Here is a 15,803-nt window from a genome sequence, read left to right as displayed (position 1 = left end):
AAGTCGACAAGAAAGAGGGAGTAAAAGGATCGTCACGGTGTTCTGTAGATAATGATGTGTGTGTGTGGGTGCGCTGTCTGTACGAGGCGCGATGGTGTGTGGGAAGGAAAGAGGCGGGGGATGGCATGTGAACGATGCTACGAGCGAGCTCGGATGCTGCCAAGCGACTGTGAGAGGATGCGTGATGCAAGAGACCGCGCACGGCGCGCCTTTCTGGCGTCTCGACTCGAGCTCAGTTGCTGCCCGGCTGCGGCTTGCCCACACAGGTCCAGTTGTCGTTGCGCGTGCCCGGCTTGGCGGTGACCTTGTACGGGCTCGGCTGCTTCGTGAGGCACTTGGCCGCCGTGACGCTCTTGATGCCCTTCTTCTTGAACTGCTTGAGCGCGTACGGGATCACCTGGTGGATGCTCGTCTCGTGCGTCTAGTGGCGTGCATCAGTGTCAGCGTTGCGGGAGTGGGGCCGCAAGGCGAGGAGGTCGTAGACGACTCCGGCTCGCGTGACTCACCTCGTGCTGCAGAATGAGAATGTCGTCGCCCTTCTTGAAGCTCTTGTACTGCGCCTTCTCCTGCGCGACCGTGGCGCCGAGTCCATCGCCGGCATCCTGCTTCCACTGCACGACCTCGAGTCCCCAGCGGTCCTTCAGGTGCTGGTTGATTTTGAGGTTCGTCTCGCCGAACGGCGGGCGGATCAGACGCGGCACGCGGCCGATGGTGGCGAAGAGGGCATCCTCGAGCAGCGAGACCTGGCAGGATGATCAGCGATGTCTGGCGGAGCTCTCACACACGAGGTCGGCTCACCTGAGTGTCGATCTCGTCCATCGTGAGCTGCGTGAAGTTGGGGTGCGACCACGAGTGCGAGGCGTACATGACGCTGCCCGTGGCGAGGGCCGTCTGCATGGCCGTCACCTGCGGCTCGTCGTAGATGCAGCGCCAGTCTGCAAAGGCATGGCGTCAGTACACGGTCACAGCACCGGCGCGGGCGACGACGACGAGCATGCACGCACTGTTGCCGTTGACGAAGTACGTCGTCTTCATCTGGTTGTCGTGGAACATCTGCGCAATCTCGGCGTGCCAGTCGTACGGTCCGTCATCGAACTGGGCGCGGGTGTCAGGAAGTGGTCCAAGAGCCGATGGACGGCCCTCCTTGCCTGCCGCTCCCGTCAAGACTCACAGTGATGGCAGCCTTGCCGTTGGCGCAGCGACCGATGCCGGGGCCATGGCCGTTGACCCACGTCGCCGCACCATCGTGCGCCGGTCCACCAGCGTCGAACTTCTGCGCGCCGCGCTTGCCGAGAGACGGCACCTCGCCCTCGAAGAGCTCATCGACGATCTCCTCGAGCTCGCTCTCCTCCTCGTCGTCGTCGTCATCGCGAGCCAGGAGGTGCTCGTAGTGCAGCGTGTACTCGCTCGGGTCGCGCTTCTCGAGCTCGGCGCGCACGTTGGGCGAGAGCTGCGAGAGCGCCAGGTTGCGCGCCTCGAGTGCACGGCGCTGCGAGGCACCCATCTGCACCATGCGCTGCTCCGAGCCCACCGAGGCGAGGGCGGAGCTGGCGACGCTGAGCGCCAGAGAGACGAGGGGGAGCGTGAGATGCATGCCGGGCGTGTGGTGGTGAGGGAAGGAGCGGACGGAGGGTCGGATGGAGAGCAGGCTCAGCGAGCGAACGCGCTGCGAGCGGAGAGAAGAGAGAAAGCTCGGGCGGCCAAGGCACAGGGGCGAAGCCGGGAGGAGGCTATTTGCAGCGGATGCGGTGTGCGGTGTCGTGCGCCGCACGGGTGCTGCCGGATGAGGGGGGCTGAGAGGGGCTTCGGCGCAGCGCTGCTGGGTCGAAGTGACGAGGAAGGGGAACGTGCGGGGGCTAAGGGGAACGAGCTGGAGGGGAGAGGAGGGAGTGGTGCGGAGGCAAGAGGCTGATGAAGCGCGAGGCCCGGACTTTGGCCGGCGCAGCAAGCTCTCTTGATCGGACAGAGGAGGTCGGGGCAGCTTGCGGTCGCTGGCGCTGCTGCAGGCGCTCCGAGCGGCAGCCTCTCGGTGCGGTGCTCTCGCGTCGGCCGCTGCAGCTGCTGCCGCCGGGCGGGCGCGGCTGAGCGGCGCTTGCGAAGGCGCGCGTGTGTGTCGCGTGTTGCCTCGCCTCCGCCATGAGCCGCGACTCGCCGCGCGCTCGCTGCCCGCGGCGCGCAGCTCGCATCGGCACCGCGCCGGCAGCCGAGCGGGAAGCACCATCAGCGCTCTCTTGCTGGCCGCAGCATGTCGCTTGGAGCACAGCGGCCTGCCGTCGGGCCGAGCAGCACAACAACGAGCGAGAGAGTCGGCGGCTGCGGCTGCGGCTGCGGAGCGCGAGCGGCTCACTCGCGCTGCGGCATGCGAAGCGCCACAGCCAGGCGGCCTGCAGCGCTGCTGCGTGCGTTGCTGCGCCGCCGCCTTCTCCTCTCCTCATGCCGCCGCCACACTCCGCCGAGCCGCCGGCTCGCTCGCGTGCGCGCGGCGTGCGGGCTGCCCGCGCCGTGCCTGACGCCGACGCCGACGCCGACGCCGAGAGGGGTGCTGCTGCTGCCCCCTCGCCGCCTGCGCAGCTGCGAACAAGCTCCTGTCTGAAGGGCCGCCGATCAGGGCGAGTGCACCTATTTGCGGCGTATATACGCCCCCTGAGCCGCTGTCGGCGCTCGTCGGCGTCGGTGAGGATCTGCTCTCGCGGGCCCTTGCGTGCGCCGCATCACGACATGCAGGAGTGCATGGCCTCCACTGCGAGCTGCGCCCACACGCTGGGGACACAGATGTGCGGGCGCCTCGTCTCCTGCGCCCGTCGCGGGCAATGGGAAGGGTCTGTGCGCAGCCTCGCAGGAACTTCAGATCGACATCCAGCATGCAGCCGCTCGCTGCTCGCTCTGCGCTTAGGACGCAGGACACAGAGACCGCACGGGCCGCGTCGGGCGCGGAGACCGGGCAGGAGCGGTGCCCTCGAGGCCGGCCGCACTCCAGCGCTGCGGCTCAGGCCCGCTCCGCACCAGCGCCATGCCGAAGCTTCATGCGAGGGACGGTCTGTCATTTGCTTTTGACTTTCGATCTTGTCTTGTTGTGTGTTTGAGATGTGTGTGTGTGTGGGATGGACATGTGCTGGTTGTTTGATGTTGGGATGTGTGGTCGTGAGGGAGCGAGGGAGCGCTGAGAAGATGCTGTGGGTGTAGATGTGTAGAGAGCAAGGGGAGAAGAGCGTGCCGATGCGGGTGTGTGTGGGAGGGCGTAGAGCGCCTGCGTTAGTTCAAACGAAGAAATGTGCAGCGGAAGCAAGGTGCGTGATGCAGAGAGAAGAAGAGAAGGCCAAGCGGAGGAGCTCGAGGGTGTAGAGAGACGAGGGGTTGCTGGAGCGACTTGGCCGAGGTTATTCAGCGGGCGAGAGTCGGACGTTGGCGAGGATGAGCGGAGTGACGCTGGCTTGCAATAGCAGCTTCAGGCGAATTGGCTGCGTCGAGCTGACGACGAGGCCTTTTGGGAGAGCGCACGGCCGAAATTAGTTGCCGATCCTCGGCGTAGCGTTCTGCTGGTCCTCGCGCCCAGCTGCGGCGCCATTCTGATTCTCGATCTCGAGCGTCGCGTTGAGGTAGCCCTTGAGCTGGCCCCAGAGCAGGAACTCCTCGTCGCGGCGCGCCATGTTGGGATGCTCGCGCAGGAAGCGGATGATGGTGTCGACGGACCGCTGCGCTTCATGCACCGTGACAGGCTGCTCGGAGCTGCGCGAGCCTGCGCTCGAGTGGCACGGTGAGGCTTCACCATCGTCCATTCGCTCGTTGCCGCCGCCGGGAGACGAGGTGCTCGAGACGCTCACGAGCCCCGCGACGCCAGAGTCATCGTGCGTGCATGCGCTCGTCGAGGTGTCGAACGTGCTATCGCCGTTGGTGCCGCTGAGCGAGTGGCTCAGTCTCGCGCCGTTGCCCAGCTCGCGAGGCGGCGCGAAGGGGTTGGGCGATGCGGCCGTGTAGCCGGCAGCGGCGAGGCCTAGGCTGTTGGCGGCGACGTCCTTGAGTGGCTGGCCGTGCTGTTCCGGCGAGATGGCTTGCATCTCTGCATGGCCATACGTCCCGTGCGGCGCTTGCTGCTCGAAGGCCGGGCCGAGCATCGACGCCATGCTCTGCATGTGGGTATCGTCGTGGCTCTGCATGTGCTGCATGCTCGAGCGGTCGTCGTTGCGCATGCCACTGCCCGAAGAGCCAGAGGAGGTATACGGCGGCGTCGAGGTGCGTCCGCCTGGGCCGGTGCTAGTGCGGCTGCGCAGGCGTTTTGAGAGCTGTTCGTGGGTTGACGGCATCGGCAGAGCACCTTGCAGCATCAGATCGGCGCGGCGCTTGGCGGCTCGTGGTGTAATTTGGCCATGGGCGGCGATGGAGTCGGCATTGGCTGCGGTGCGCGCTTGAGCGGCAGAGGCTGCTGCTGCTTCTGCTGCGGCGGCAGCGGCCGACGCCGAGAGACCTTGCTGGTCGGCCTGTTCGAGAGCCGCACGGCGAGCGTCGTGTTCGTTGAGGACTGCGCCGAGCGGCGCAGCAGGCGGGCCAGCCGGGCTCGGAGCGGGAATGCGGCCGAGCGACGACGTGCCGATAGGCGACGGCGTCGGTGCGGCACTCGACGACGGCACGCGCGGGGCGATGGGACTGCCGATGCCCGTGTTGCGTCGTAGCCGCTCGCGGAACTTGACGACCCAACCGGCGCTGGCGCGGAACGTCGTCTCGCCCTGCTCACGAGCGATGGCGGCAGCCTTCTCCATGAGCGTGCGGTCGGAGAGCGGGCCGCCATTGGCTTGAATCCAGCCGGTGAGGACAATCTCGATCTTGGGGAAGCGGGCGTTGCTGGTGGACGATACGGTCAGCAAGCCAGTTATGACCACATCCTCAGCTGCTCGTGCCACGCACCGGTGCTTGACAATGTGGCCCTCGCGCTCCTCGTCGATGTTGAGCCACTTCTCCTTCTCCTTGAGAATCTTGCTGACCGTCGAGCGCTCGACGCCAAAGTGCGTGCCGACGGTCTCCTGGCGCAGCTCGGGGTGCTCGTTGGCGAACTCGCAGATGCGCTTGCGGTCGATGTTGCTGAGGCGCGTTTTTGACTTGCCTGCCAGCGACGCCGCGGGGATCGAGGGCGCCGTGGCGATGGTGAAGCTCGACGTGATGCTCGACGACGGCGACAGCGAGCGCGACAGCGACGGCGTGCATGTGCCGGATGCTGAGGCCGTCGACGACGAGTGGCTGTGCGAGTGGGCGAATGGCCGGCGGGGCAGGCCCGAAAGACGCAGGAAGCCGTCGCTGACCGATGCGGCCTCGGCCGCCTGGCCCAGCGAGCGCGACGCGGTGCGGAACGAGTACGGCATCGCGGCCGACGACATGGCGCGCTGCATCGGCGTCGGCGACGACTGCAGAGGACACGGTGAGCAGGGCGGCATAATCAGGCGATGCAGCGCACACTCACCTGCGACGGCGCCACGGGCAGGTCGAGCATCTGCGGCGGCTGCGCGTCCCACTCGCCGGAGCGCACCTGCTGCTGCGACTGGCTCGAGCTCATGGCGTGTGCGTGGTGGTGGTGGTGCGCGTAGGGCGAGTAGTCGTGCGGCGACGGGATGGGCTGCGAGTGCGAGTTCATCATGGGCATGTTGTGCTGCGGCGTCGACTGGAGGTGCGCGAACGCGGCCAGCTGGCCTTCTTGCGAGGCCGCGTCGTGCGCCGCCATGAGCTCGTCCGGGTGCGCCTGCTGCAGCTGGCTGTGCTGCGGCGAGAGGCGAGGATCGTGCTGTTGCTGCTGTTGCTGCTGCTGCTGTTGCCGCAGCTGCTGCTGTTGCCGCAGCTGCTGCTGGAACTGTTGCTGCTGCTGCTGCTGCTGCTGTTGCTGCGACTGAGCGGCGCTCTGCTGCACCGAGCCGGGCGTCATGCTCTGCTGCGGCTGCTGCGGGCTGCCGGCGAGCAGTGAGCCGCCGGCCTGCTGGTTGCGTGTCCGCGGCGCCATGGTGCTGCCAAGCGGACTTGCTCAAGCTGCGGCGAAGCGTCAGCAGATGCGGTGGCTGAGCGCTGCTGGCCAGCACTCACGCACAGGACCGCAGCAGAAGAGCGCGTGCGGAACGCTGGCGGCCGCACAGCGGGGTGGAGCGCTGCGAGAGCCGAGCGAGAGCAGCTGAGGCGCGGGGTGACGAGTCGGTCAGGCGGGCCACTCTGCTGCGTAGGTGTGTGTGAGAAGGCGAGGCAGATGTGGTGAGGAGCAGGTGAGAGCAGGCTGGAGGGCAGATGAAGGATCGAGGGATCAGGCACGGCCAGCAGCAGCAGCGAGCCGAGCTGCGTGCGAGGCCGCCGCAAGCAGCAGAAGCGGCGCGCGCGGGCAGGCCGGCAGCAGCGCGCGGCAGCGCACGCCAGCCAGCCGCTCCCGCTGCGGGCGGGCCCAGCGCGCGCCGCGCCCGCTGCACGCCTCGGCCGACTCGCCCTTCTCGTGCGGCTCGCCGCGCCGCCTGCGCGCATCATGGCTGCTGCTCGTCGTCGTGCGATGTCGGCCCTCGGCGTCGAACGGGCTGCTCTGAAGGCTCAGGGCACACCATTCATACCCGCCTGGGCTCCTGAACGAGACTCAGACTGGCAGGCGCAGTGCGTCTGTGAGAGAGGATGGTGCAAATCAATCCTGAGCGAGCCCAGAGGACAAAGGGACCTCGGGTCGCGTGCTCGCGTGCTGGCTGCCGCTTCTCCTCCTCGCGCCCTCGCAGCGATAGCAGCAGCGCGCCCCAGCCGCAGGATGGCCCTTAATGTCAACAGCCCTCATGACAAGCGCTTTCACCGCTCAGGCCTCCTTTGGCAACAAGCAGCTGCTTGCCGCAGCAGCCGGGCCAGCCGCGTGCGCTTCCGCAGCCCGCCGCGCGCGGGTGCATTTCGCGCTCGTCATGCGCATCCCGCCCCGTGCCGCCACGGCGTCCCGCCTCCCGGGGCCGCCCCCTTCCTCCTTTGTGGCACGAGATAGCCGCCGATGTCTGCCGTGCGAGACTTCTCGAGGCCAGACGCACCTCACGCAGCGTACCTGAGCAGCTCTCCCCCAAGCGCAGCTGCTCTCTCGGCTGGCCTCCTTCCCCGCACGCCAAATCTGGCCCGGCCGAAGGCGCAAAATATTCGCGATGATCGACGCCGAGCGTCGACGCTCATGACTGGCGCCGTGCCTTGCTGTCTTCGCAGCTCGATCTGCGCCGCGTTGGCCCGTGCGCATTTCTCGACACGAGCTCAACACTGGCGAAGTGCCGACGCCCGGCGGTTTGGCGTGCTCTGCGCTCAACAGGGAGCACCAAGACCGTAGGCCCCGAGGTGAGAGCAAATATCCTGCAGCGTTGAGTGAGCTCCCTACTGAGACCGCCTCCACGAAAGAGCGGCGGGGTGATGAGACAGCCTCCGGCCGGCGCTCTCACGCTCTTCCGCCGAGCGTGGGAGCGGCGATGATCTGCAGGCACGCCGAGGCGCGAAGACTGCTCGCGTGCCCGAGTCCAACACCTGCGCCAGCGCAGGGTCCGGCGCGGATGCCGACGCCGGCGCTGCCCATGTGCCCATGTGCCCGCCGCCCGCTCACCACGCGCGGCTGCCGCTCTGCTCGTCCATCTCGCGCGCCTCCTCACCCGCCGACCGGCGCTGCACGCGTCGAGCGCCACTTCCTCCGTCCGCAGCATCAGTTGCCGGGTGCCGCAGCTGCTCCTGCCTTCTGCGTCGTAGCGTCGCGGCCGACTGCACGCTGAGCTTGATTTCCGCCCTCTAGCGCCCGGCGCGCCGCGGCAGCCGTCGCCCACATGGGAAAGGGCAGCGGCGCGGTGCTGTGGCCGAGGGCCAGCGCACGCGCCAACGCCGACGACCCCTCCCGGCGCCGACGGCCGGCGACGGTCGCAGTTCTGGAGTGGCGGAGCAGCGGGCGTCGAGAGAGAAGCCGGCTCCGTTCATGTGCACGCGATTCGATGGCCTGCGCCGCGAGGCCCTTCCTTCGGTGGCAGTCCGCAGCGGACAGTCCGGCAAGCGCGCACCTCGCGATCGCACGGGCAAAGTCTCGCTGCGCCGCAGTACGTCCGCCGCCTTGCCCAAAGAGGAAGAGCCAGAAGCAAGAAGCCTCCAAGGCTGGTTGCCAGCGAGGCGACGCCGTCGCTGCACTGCACTGAGCGCGGCATCGCGCTCAAGCGAACGCTTGTCCTTCGCACGCTGCACGCCACGAGCTGCACGCCTGCCACGGCCACATGCTATATGCTGCCTGCCAGCGCCAACTTGCTCTTCCTGCTGCCTCCCTCGTGCTCGGATTGCAGGCGCGAGCGGCCATGCCCCGCGTGCCGTGACGGGCACGAGCAGGTGCTCCGTCGGCGATGGCCCCGTGACGGGCTGCCGCTGGAGCACGCGGCAGGACATCGTACCCGAGGCAGCGGATCGGGCAAGGGCGAGAGCGACAAGGGGCGAGGCGATAGGTCCGTGCCCCCCCTTGAGGGCGCTGTGGCGCTGCTCAGCACGAGGCGGGCAGCTGAGCGAGGTGCCCTTGAGGCATGGCAGCTGTGTGCGGACGGATGGACGGCGTCGTGCGGCGCAGCGGCGCAGCAGCATGAGGCTGGCAGCTGCGGCAGACGCACATGCCGAGCTGCGAGCGGAGCCGCAGGCAGGTGACATGGGCCGCGTGCGGGACACTGCCCGCGTGCTGCTGCGGCAGCGCCGCGCACGCGCGGTGCGTGCCGCGCCGTGCACGATGAGCCGCCCCGAGGCGTGCAGCGCCAGCCCCAGCGCGGGAGCAGCAGCGCCGCAGCACAGCAGCAGCAGCACCCTGGGCCACATCTCACCGCACGCCGCCCCGTGCTTGCGCCGCTCCTACACGCCCACACGCCGCCCGGCATGCGCATGGCAGGCGCGAAGCTGAAGGTAAACGCGCACGCGGCACGGGCGTGACAGAGGCACACGAGCACGAGAGGGCGGGCGAGCGGCGGCGCATCGCACCTCATGACGACTTCCCCTTCGGGCAGGTAGGGCAGAGCAGGGTGCAGGCAGAGCACGAGGCAGACGCAGCGTCGCAGCCGGCAGCAGGCGGCGCCCGGGCAGCGGCCGCGATCTCACCGCTCGGGCGGCAGAGGCGGCGCGCTAGCCAGCGCCACCGCGAGCGTTGAGCGGCCGGCGTGCAGGCCGGCGGCGCACACACGGGCGGCGTGCCTGGTGTTGGTCTCTGCGGCGCGAAGTGTTGCTCTCCGGCGCGCCTGCCCGCGCTGCCCACGCTGCCCTCCCTCGCCGCCGCCATAAGAAGCAGCGGCCCGCTGGCCGTTGACCGCTGCGCCCATCATCCTTCCGTCGCTTCTCTCCCTCCAGTTCCGTCAGTCCGTACCGTCTCGCCTAATCTAGCTACCGCCGACCGTGCGCCACTAGCCTATCCGCCTTCGCCTCTTGCGCCTCGCTCGCTCGCGCACCCCGACACGCAGCCAACACACCGGCACACCACCTTCCTTCAGCTCCGCATCCGTTCCTCGTCTCGTCTCGTCTCCTCTCTACCACTCTCTCTCCTACTATCTCTCCTTCTCTCGCCCACGCTTCTCTGCCTATCTCTTTCTGCGTCTCCGCCAAAGTCTGCGCCTCGTCCTCGCCGCATCCGCACCGCCGCCTCTCGTCGCACGACTTTCTGCTTTCGCCTCTCTCTATTTCGCACGGCCGGCCTCTTACTTCCCACCTCTACTGCATCTCCTGCATCCACTCGCTTCGTGACAGCACAAAGTCACACCCACCAGTTCCGTTCTCCTAGATCTTCTCTCGTGAGTCTGCTAGTGCTGCGCTGTGTGCCTCCGGAGGCTCACACCTCTGCAGTTCACAATGCAGGCCTCCGGCTCCTTCTCCAGCACCCGTTCGGGCAAGCCGCGCCCGGCGGACATCATCTCGTCTCGCGTCTCTGCGAGCGAGGCCCGGCCGTGGCCTTCGCCCTCCTTCAACTCGTCGCTCTCGCTCGACAGCGCCATGGCCAGCGCCGATGGATCCAGCACCTCTGCCGACCCGCTGCGTCCTTCCAGCAAGGCGTTCGCGCTGCGAAGCCCCATCTCCATCGATGGTCTGCCGCCCACGCCCGTCACCGCCGGTCTGAAGCTCTCGCCCATCGACGGCAGCAAGCCGGACAGCCAGTCCAGCTCGTCCCACGGTGGCGTGCAGCAGCGCATGCGCCTGCCAGGCCTCAGCGTGATGCTCAACGTCGACTCGCCGCCGCCGTCTGCGCAGCCCGAGCTCTACTCTTCCGAGCAGGAGGTGCTCGCTGATGGCGAGATGCAGGCACCGCCAGCGCTCCGCCCCTCGGCGACCGGCGTCTTCTCAGGCCAGCCGGCTGAGTGGACCACGGGCAGTGGCTCCATGGCGCCGCCCGCCGCTCCTCGTCTGCGCACCGGTGCCCTGCCCATGATCCGTCGCGGTACGTGGCACCCGTCGTCGTCGTCCGGCAGCAACAGCTGGCGCTCGATGCCCTCCGACGAGAAGGTCGAGGGTCTCGGCCTGCAGCTGCACGGCGGCGACTCGCCCATGGCCGCCGAGATGAGCGGTCTGGCGCTCGTTGGCGGCGACATGACTCCGCGTCTTCCCTCGCTCTCTTCGCCGTTGGCCACGCCGACGCTGCACAGCTGGGGTGCTCCCGTCATGCCCGGAGCACCGCGCCTCAGCTCGGGCCGCTTCGAGAGCACGGTGCCCTCAAGCCCGATCTCGCCCGCCCTTGACGCTCGCTGGCAGGCGCCGCTGCGCTTCGACTCGACGCCCTTTGCCGCCGAGTCGGCCGCTCCCATGAGCAGCTGGACGCCGCGTGCCGTCCGCGCTGCCGAGATGGAGCGTGAGCGCACCGTCTGCATCGAGGGTGGCATGCCTCGCATGGAGGGTGTGCGCGGCCTTGGCATCGACTTCGAGTATGCGCCGTCCAACGCCGCCGCCGGCCCCTCGCGCCTTGGTCGTGGCGTCGTTGCTCAGCCGCCGCTGCGCGACGTCATGCAGGAGGACGCACCCGCTGCCATTCGCCGCACGCCGGCCCTCGTGCGCACGCTCAGCTCCAGCTCGCCGGGCGTCGGTCCTACGCGCTCCTCCGGCCTCACGCCACACGTCGAGAAGACGCGTCTGACGCCGTACAGCTCGGCGTCGCGCTCCAAGAACAACGCCTCGCCGCCGAGTGCTGCCACCGCCGCTGGCGCTACTGCCGGTGCAGAGAGTCCGAGCCTGCGTACACAGAGCAAAGCTCGCTCCGACCTGCTGCGCGAGCGCGCCATGGCCGCCGCGGCCTCGCTGCCCGCCGACGGCTCGGCAGCCCACGTCTCCAGCCCGACGGCGTCGAAGAACAAGGGCGCCTCTTCTGGCCGTCCTGGTTCGGCGCCGACGAGTGCGTCGGCTGCCACGGCCTCGCCACCCAAGCGTCGCGGCCTCTCGGAACGCAAGGCCACCTCCAACCGCGACGGCGACATGTCTCCGTGGGGCGTGTTCGACCTTGGAAGCACCGACGACGGCGCCTGGACGCCGCTCGGCCCACCTACCGCCTGCGGCGGTGCAGTCAAGGGCGAGGTCTCTAGCGCCAAGGCGCCTGCTGCCCGTGCTTCGCACGAGCCCAGGGGCAAGGAGAACGTCGGCCCCTCGGGCAAGCAGCGCCGCGCCGCTGGCTCTTCGGAGCCGGGCAGCAAGGCTCAGGGCAACACAGCCAAGCAAGGCTCGGCTCGCAGCGCTCGCAAGGACGTCTTTGGCTCGACGAGCCCCACCGAGACGACGGCGGCGGCGGCTCGGCGCTTCGTCAGCATGCGCTGAGCTGCGAGCTGCCGAGCAGAGCATCGCTTCTCAACTCTCCTCTCCGCATATAGACTGCCTGCCTCTTCTTTGATCAGCACGCCTCCTCTGACGACCTCCGCCTGCACTGCACCGCCACTGCACGCACGCCCAACCCCCTGTATCCTTCCACCCTATCGCTTTGCACCATACCACAATCGTACTGCTGCTCCGTGAAGACGCTGGTGTGTCAGTCTGAGTCGCAACGAGAGCTCGATTGCCACGCCGGCAGGCCGCAGCCGCGGCAGGAGGTGACACTGGGAGGGAGACATGAAGAGAGAGTCGGACACGAGGATAGAGCGGCTGGTCTCGAGCAAGCTGGCCAGCAGCCGCGAGCGCGCAGTGATGTGGCGGCGGAGAGGAGAGGTGGGACAGGTGTCGTTGAGAAGGGATCGCGAGGGGCTCGACGAGGTGGGAATCACTCGTCGTAGTAAGGCAGCTGCGAGTCGGGCTCGAGAATGGCGCTGCCGCGCGGCGTGCCGTACTGCGACGGCGTCGGCGGCTGCGAGGAGCCGCTGTCGCGGCCGGTGCTGCCGGTCGAGCTGAAGGTGCCCGGAGCGAGAAGGCAGGCAGGAGAAAGAGGCGACGCGGGGCTCTGCTGCGAGGCCGTGCTGCTGATCGAGTTGCCGCGACCGGCCTGCGACAAGAAGGCGGGCGCAGGGAAGGGCAGATCGGAATAGCGCTGAGTAACTTCAAAGGTGGGTGTGCCCTCGGCTGCGGCGCCGAGGGGCAGCTCGGGCACGGCAGGCGCTCCGGCGTCGGCCACGAACTCGTCGCGGTTGGCGCTTACGGAGGGACGACTCTGCTCGCTCGAGGCGGTGCGAGGGTAGACCTTGTTGCGCGCCAGGCTGGACATGAAGCTGCGAGGGAGTCAGCACAGGGCCTGTTGGGGTAAGTCCGAGCAGGCTCACCTTGTGACGCTCAGGTGCGTGTGACTCGAGGAGCGCTTGACGTTGGCACGGCTCGCACCATCAGCTTCCACCTCTCCATCGTGAGCTGCGTCCTGCGGCCAGGCAGTCGTAAAGTCCGGCTCGGCAGTCCACTTGTCGGCGGCGGCAGCCAGAGGCGAGCAGCGGGGCACGGCCTTGCGCGGGCTCGCACGCTCCTTCTCGCGCGCCGGGCTTGATGGCGGCGTCGGGAAGCGGTCCAGCAGCTCGCCATGGATGTGCGTAGCATGGGCGTCGGAGCCGTTCATCGTGTTCGCCGAGACGGAACGACAGACTTCAGTGCTGCCAGGCAGCGGCGGCAGATTCTTGCAGCTGTTGAGCGTCCCAGAGCGCTGGGTACGAGCCGTGCCCTTGCGCGAGAGACTTGGCGTGCTGCCGAGCGAGACCATGCGAGCGTGCGTGGTGCGCTCCACGGCGGGCATCACCTCGGCCACTTCCACGATGACGGCCTGCGCAGTATGACGCTCGTCGCTGTTGAACGTCTCGCAGGTGGCAGTCGAGTTGGCCGTGTCGGGCCGCACCTGCTTGCTGGAGGTGGGCGCTGCGGCGCTCTGGCGCCGAGCCGGAGGCACTGGCAGCGACTCGGACCAGTCACGGTTGAGATCGCCGCCATGCGGATTGGGAAAGGCGACCGGAAAGACGAAGCCAGCCTGCATCTGCGACATCTCGGGCGGCGACTGAGAGTAGATGCCCGAGACGCCGCGCTCCTGGATCGGCGTGCGCGCTCGATCCACCTCGGGAATGTAGACCGAGACGGGCGACTTGGTGCACGAGTCCATCCGCCAACCGGTGCAGCGTGAGTACGGCGGCGGACCACCGCGACGCTCCGGCGTCGGCAGCTCGGTGAAGTACGAGCTGCCGGCGCGACGAGAGGTGTGGCGCTCTGCGGGCCAGAGCAACAAAGACGCGCCGAGCAGGACGAGCTGTGAAATTGATCAGTCGTTGCTCAAGAGGTGCCAACAAGATGTACTCACACTGATGAGGGAACTGAACACCACACCGAGAGGGGATCTGCGGAAGCCAGGAAGGGCGAGCGATGTGCACGCGAGCGCTGCGTGCCAGAGTCATCAGCGGAGGGCTTAGCGGCAGACGCGGGATGCAACGCACCCAGCAGCACGAAGATGGAAGCGAGTACGGCGAGCTGTCCGAGTCGTTCCTTGCTGCTTTGATGCTTCGCCACCATGGCCAGACGGACGAGCATGGTGCTGAGAATGCCGGCGCCGACGACGGCTGCGATGCGGTCCAGAGCTCCAGCAGCAGTTGCCGGTCCGACGACGAAGAGCACCGCAGCAGCAAGGTCGAGCGGCGCCAGGCCGGCAATGACGACGAGCAGAGTGCGGCGCACGAGCACATGGTGGCGGCTCTCCTGCATCGCCGTCGCCGCCGTCAGCACCGTGCCGGGCGTAGCAGGCAGCGAGGAGATGGCGAAGCCGAAGTCTTGCGGACGGAACGACTGGCGCTGCGTAACCGCCTGCTGCTCCTCGACACGCTCCTTGGACAGTGTCTGTGTGGCGAGGCCGAGCCAGAGCAGCAGTAGCGTAGTCCAGATCGGATGGAGCAGGGCGGCAAAGATGCCCGGGACGCGCGCGCGGGAGAAGAGAAGCACAAGCGAGGACAGTGCGGAGAGACTGAACGCGACGAGAAGGAGCAGCACCGGCCTGTAGAGAGCGTGAGCAGCCGAGGATGGAGGTCAGACCGGGCGACGTCACTGACCTTGACATGCGACGCTTCGTCGCCAGCAAGACGACAGCGAACAGGAAGGCGAGCTGCAAGCGAGATGTCAGCGATGCGCATCAGCATGCGAGTCATGTGTGCTCACCGATCCAGCGACGATGACCGGCAGTTCGGACGCCTCGCCTGGCAGCAACTGCGGCGCAATGTCGAAGCGACTGACGGAGGGCAGCGCAGTGTACAGCGGGTACAGGCTGGCTGCGCTCGAAGCCGGGCGCGACGCAGTTGAACTCGGTACAGCGTCCGAACGAGTGACTGCGCTGCTGGACGTGACTGCAACGGCTGTTGTGCTTGTCGCGAGAGAAGCAGCGGACGAGGTGACCGATGGCGCGATGGTCGACGGCGCCAGCGACGTCGAGGCGGGGGTCTGAACGGCAGCAGAGCTCGTTTGCGAGCTACTGGGCGGCGCAGAAAGTGTCGTCGAGGTGGAGCTCGCCTCGGCTGTTGGTGTGTCTTCGACGGACGTGGTCACCTCTTGCACACGGGAAGTGCTGCTCGCCACCGGCGCCGGAGTGGGCGTCGTCAGGCCAGACGCGGCAGAAGCGCTCTCCTCGACCGATGGGCCGGAGAAGTCGACGGTGATGAGCTGTCTGCGGCGCAGTGAGAAGCCATCGCCCGGACGAGGATGCGAGTGACAGTGGCGGCCAGCGATGTCATAGCACGGTAGGCGTTCTCCATCCGCTGCAATGACGCCGGCGCGCGCGAGCACTTGCACGTTCGCCGGCCGGTGATGCGAGTGGCAGCGCCGGCCGTCCTGCATGTAGCATGGCATGATGACTTCGTCGGGAAGGACTTGCTGTTGCACACGTGCGCCATCGCTATCGTCGTCGCCGGGACGCACGTGCGAGTGGCACTGTCGGCCGGCGACAGCGTAGCATGGTGCGTCCGACGCCTCGCTCGCTGCTTGAGCGGCGGGCTGCGAGCTGTGCGAGAGAGCGACCGTCGGCGTGGCCAGCAGCGCGACGAGCAGACAGGGAAGGAAGAGAAGGGAGAGGCGGAACATGATTGGGAGACGCGCTGCGTCGAGATGCGCGAGAGGCTCTCGCACGCAACTTGGGAGGAAGGAGCGTGGCGCGAGGCGTCGCGTTGGTGTGGTGGAGCAGAACAGCCGCTAGGGCGAGCGCAGCAGTCCGGCTGCCGAGACGAAGGGCAGCTCGGGCAGAGAGAGGTGCACTGGAGTTGGAGAGGTGTGGTGCGGAAGAAAGGTGAGAGCGAGCTCGAGAATGGCGACACGTGCGGTTCGGCGCATGCCGCGGCGCTGAGTTCAGCGCTATCGGCCTCCAAGAGCACACCGAGCGGCTGCGGCGAAGAGCAAGCTACTCGACTGCCGGCGCAGCGCTCAGGCGATGC

The 15,803-nt window shown here is 67.9% G+C and overlaps 4 protein-coding genes across 4 annotated transcripts; 1 reads left to right on the top strand and 3 right to left on the bottom strand.

The window, feature by feature from the left end:
- Positions 1 to 232: 232 nt before the first annotated feature.
- On the bottom strand, positions 233 to 1,095 carry FA09DRAFT_300279 (glycoside hydrolase/deacetylase; the record flags this gene model as incomplete). Its single annotated transcript, XM_025740328.1, has 4 exons — positions 233 to 421; positions 507 to 743; positions 799 to 935; positions 1,005 to 1,095. Coding segments are annotated over 4 exons (654 nt in total), but the record flags the coding sequence as incomplete, so codon positions are not given.
- A 1,930-nt stretch (positions 1,096 to 3,025) lies between these two features.
- FA09DRAFT_362246 (hypothetical protein) lies at positions 3,026 to 6,277 on the bottom strand. Its single transcript, XM_025745453.1, has 4 exons — positions 6,061 to 6,277; positions 5,450 to 6,006; positions 4,900 to 5,393; positions 3,026 to 4,836 (listed from the first exon to the last, which is right to left on the bottom strand). Exons 2-4 carry the CDS (start codon positions 5,978 to 5,980, stop codon positions 3,507 to 3,509), a joined length of 2,355 nt encoding a protein of 784 aa, XP_025596583.1. The 5' UTR covers positions 5,981 to 6,006; positions 6,061 to 6,277; the 3' UTR covers positions 3,026 to 3,506.
- Positions 6,278 to 9,813: 3,536 nt separating this feature from the next.
- Positions 9,814 to 11,757, top strand: FA09DRAFT_340492 (hypothetical protein; the record flags this gene model as incomplete). Its single annotated transcript, XM_025744323.1, has 1 exon — positions 9,814 to 11,757. One exon carries the CDS (start codon positions 9,814 to 9,816, stop codon positions 11,755 to 11,757), a length of 1,944 nt encoding a protein of 647 aa, XP_025596582.1.
- A 256-nt stretch (positions 11,758 to 12,013) lies between these two features.
- FA09DRAFT_362244 (hypothetical protein) lies at positions 12,014 to 15,456 on the bottom strand (the record flags this gene model as incomplete). Its single annotated transcript, XM_025745452.1, has 6 exons — positions 12,014 to 12,635; positions 12,687 to 13,645; positions 13,697 to 13,773; positions 13,830 to 14,380; positions 14,478 to 14,488; positions 14,542 to 15,456. The coding sequence occupies 6 exons, from the start codon at positions 15,454 to 15,456 to the stop codon at positions 12,194 to 12,196; spliced, it is 2,955 nt and encodes a 984-aa protein (XP_025596581.1). The 3' UTR covers positions 12,014 to 12,193.
- Between the last annotated feature and the right edge of the window lie 347 nt (positions 15,457 to 15,803).

This window comes from Tilletiopsis washingtonensis, assembly GCF_003144115.1.
Source record: "Tilletiopsis washingtonensis strain MCA 4186 unplaced genomic scaffold FA09scaffold_18, whole genome shotgun sequence".
Taxonomy (NCBI): domain Eukaryota; kingdom Fungi; phylum Basidiomycota; class Exobasidiomycetes; order Entylomatales; genus Tilletiopsis; species Tilletiopsis washingtonensis.
This window is presented reverse-complemented; position numbering and strand designations above follow the sequence as displayed.

Coding starts and splice junctions, on each gene's coding strand:
- FA09DRAFT_362246 (XM_025745453.1), bottom strand. CDS start 5,980: ATGGCGCCGCGGACACGCAACCAGCAGGCCGGCGGCTCACTGCTCGCC. Junction 5,394..5,449: donor TGCCCGTGGCGCCGTCGCAG/GTGAGTGTGCGC, acceptor TGTCCTCTGCAG/TCGTCGCCGACGCCGATGCA. Junction 4,837..4,899: donor GGCCACATTGTCAAGCACCG/GTGCGTGGCACG, acceptor ATCGTCCACCAG/CAACGCCCGCTTCCCCAAGA.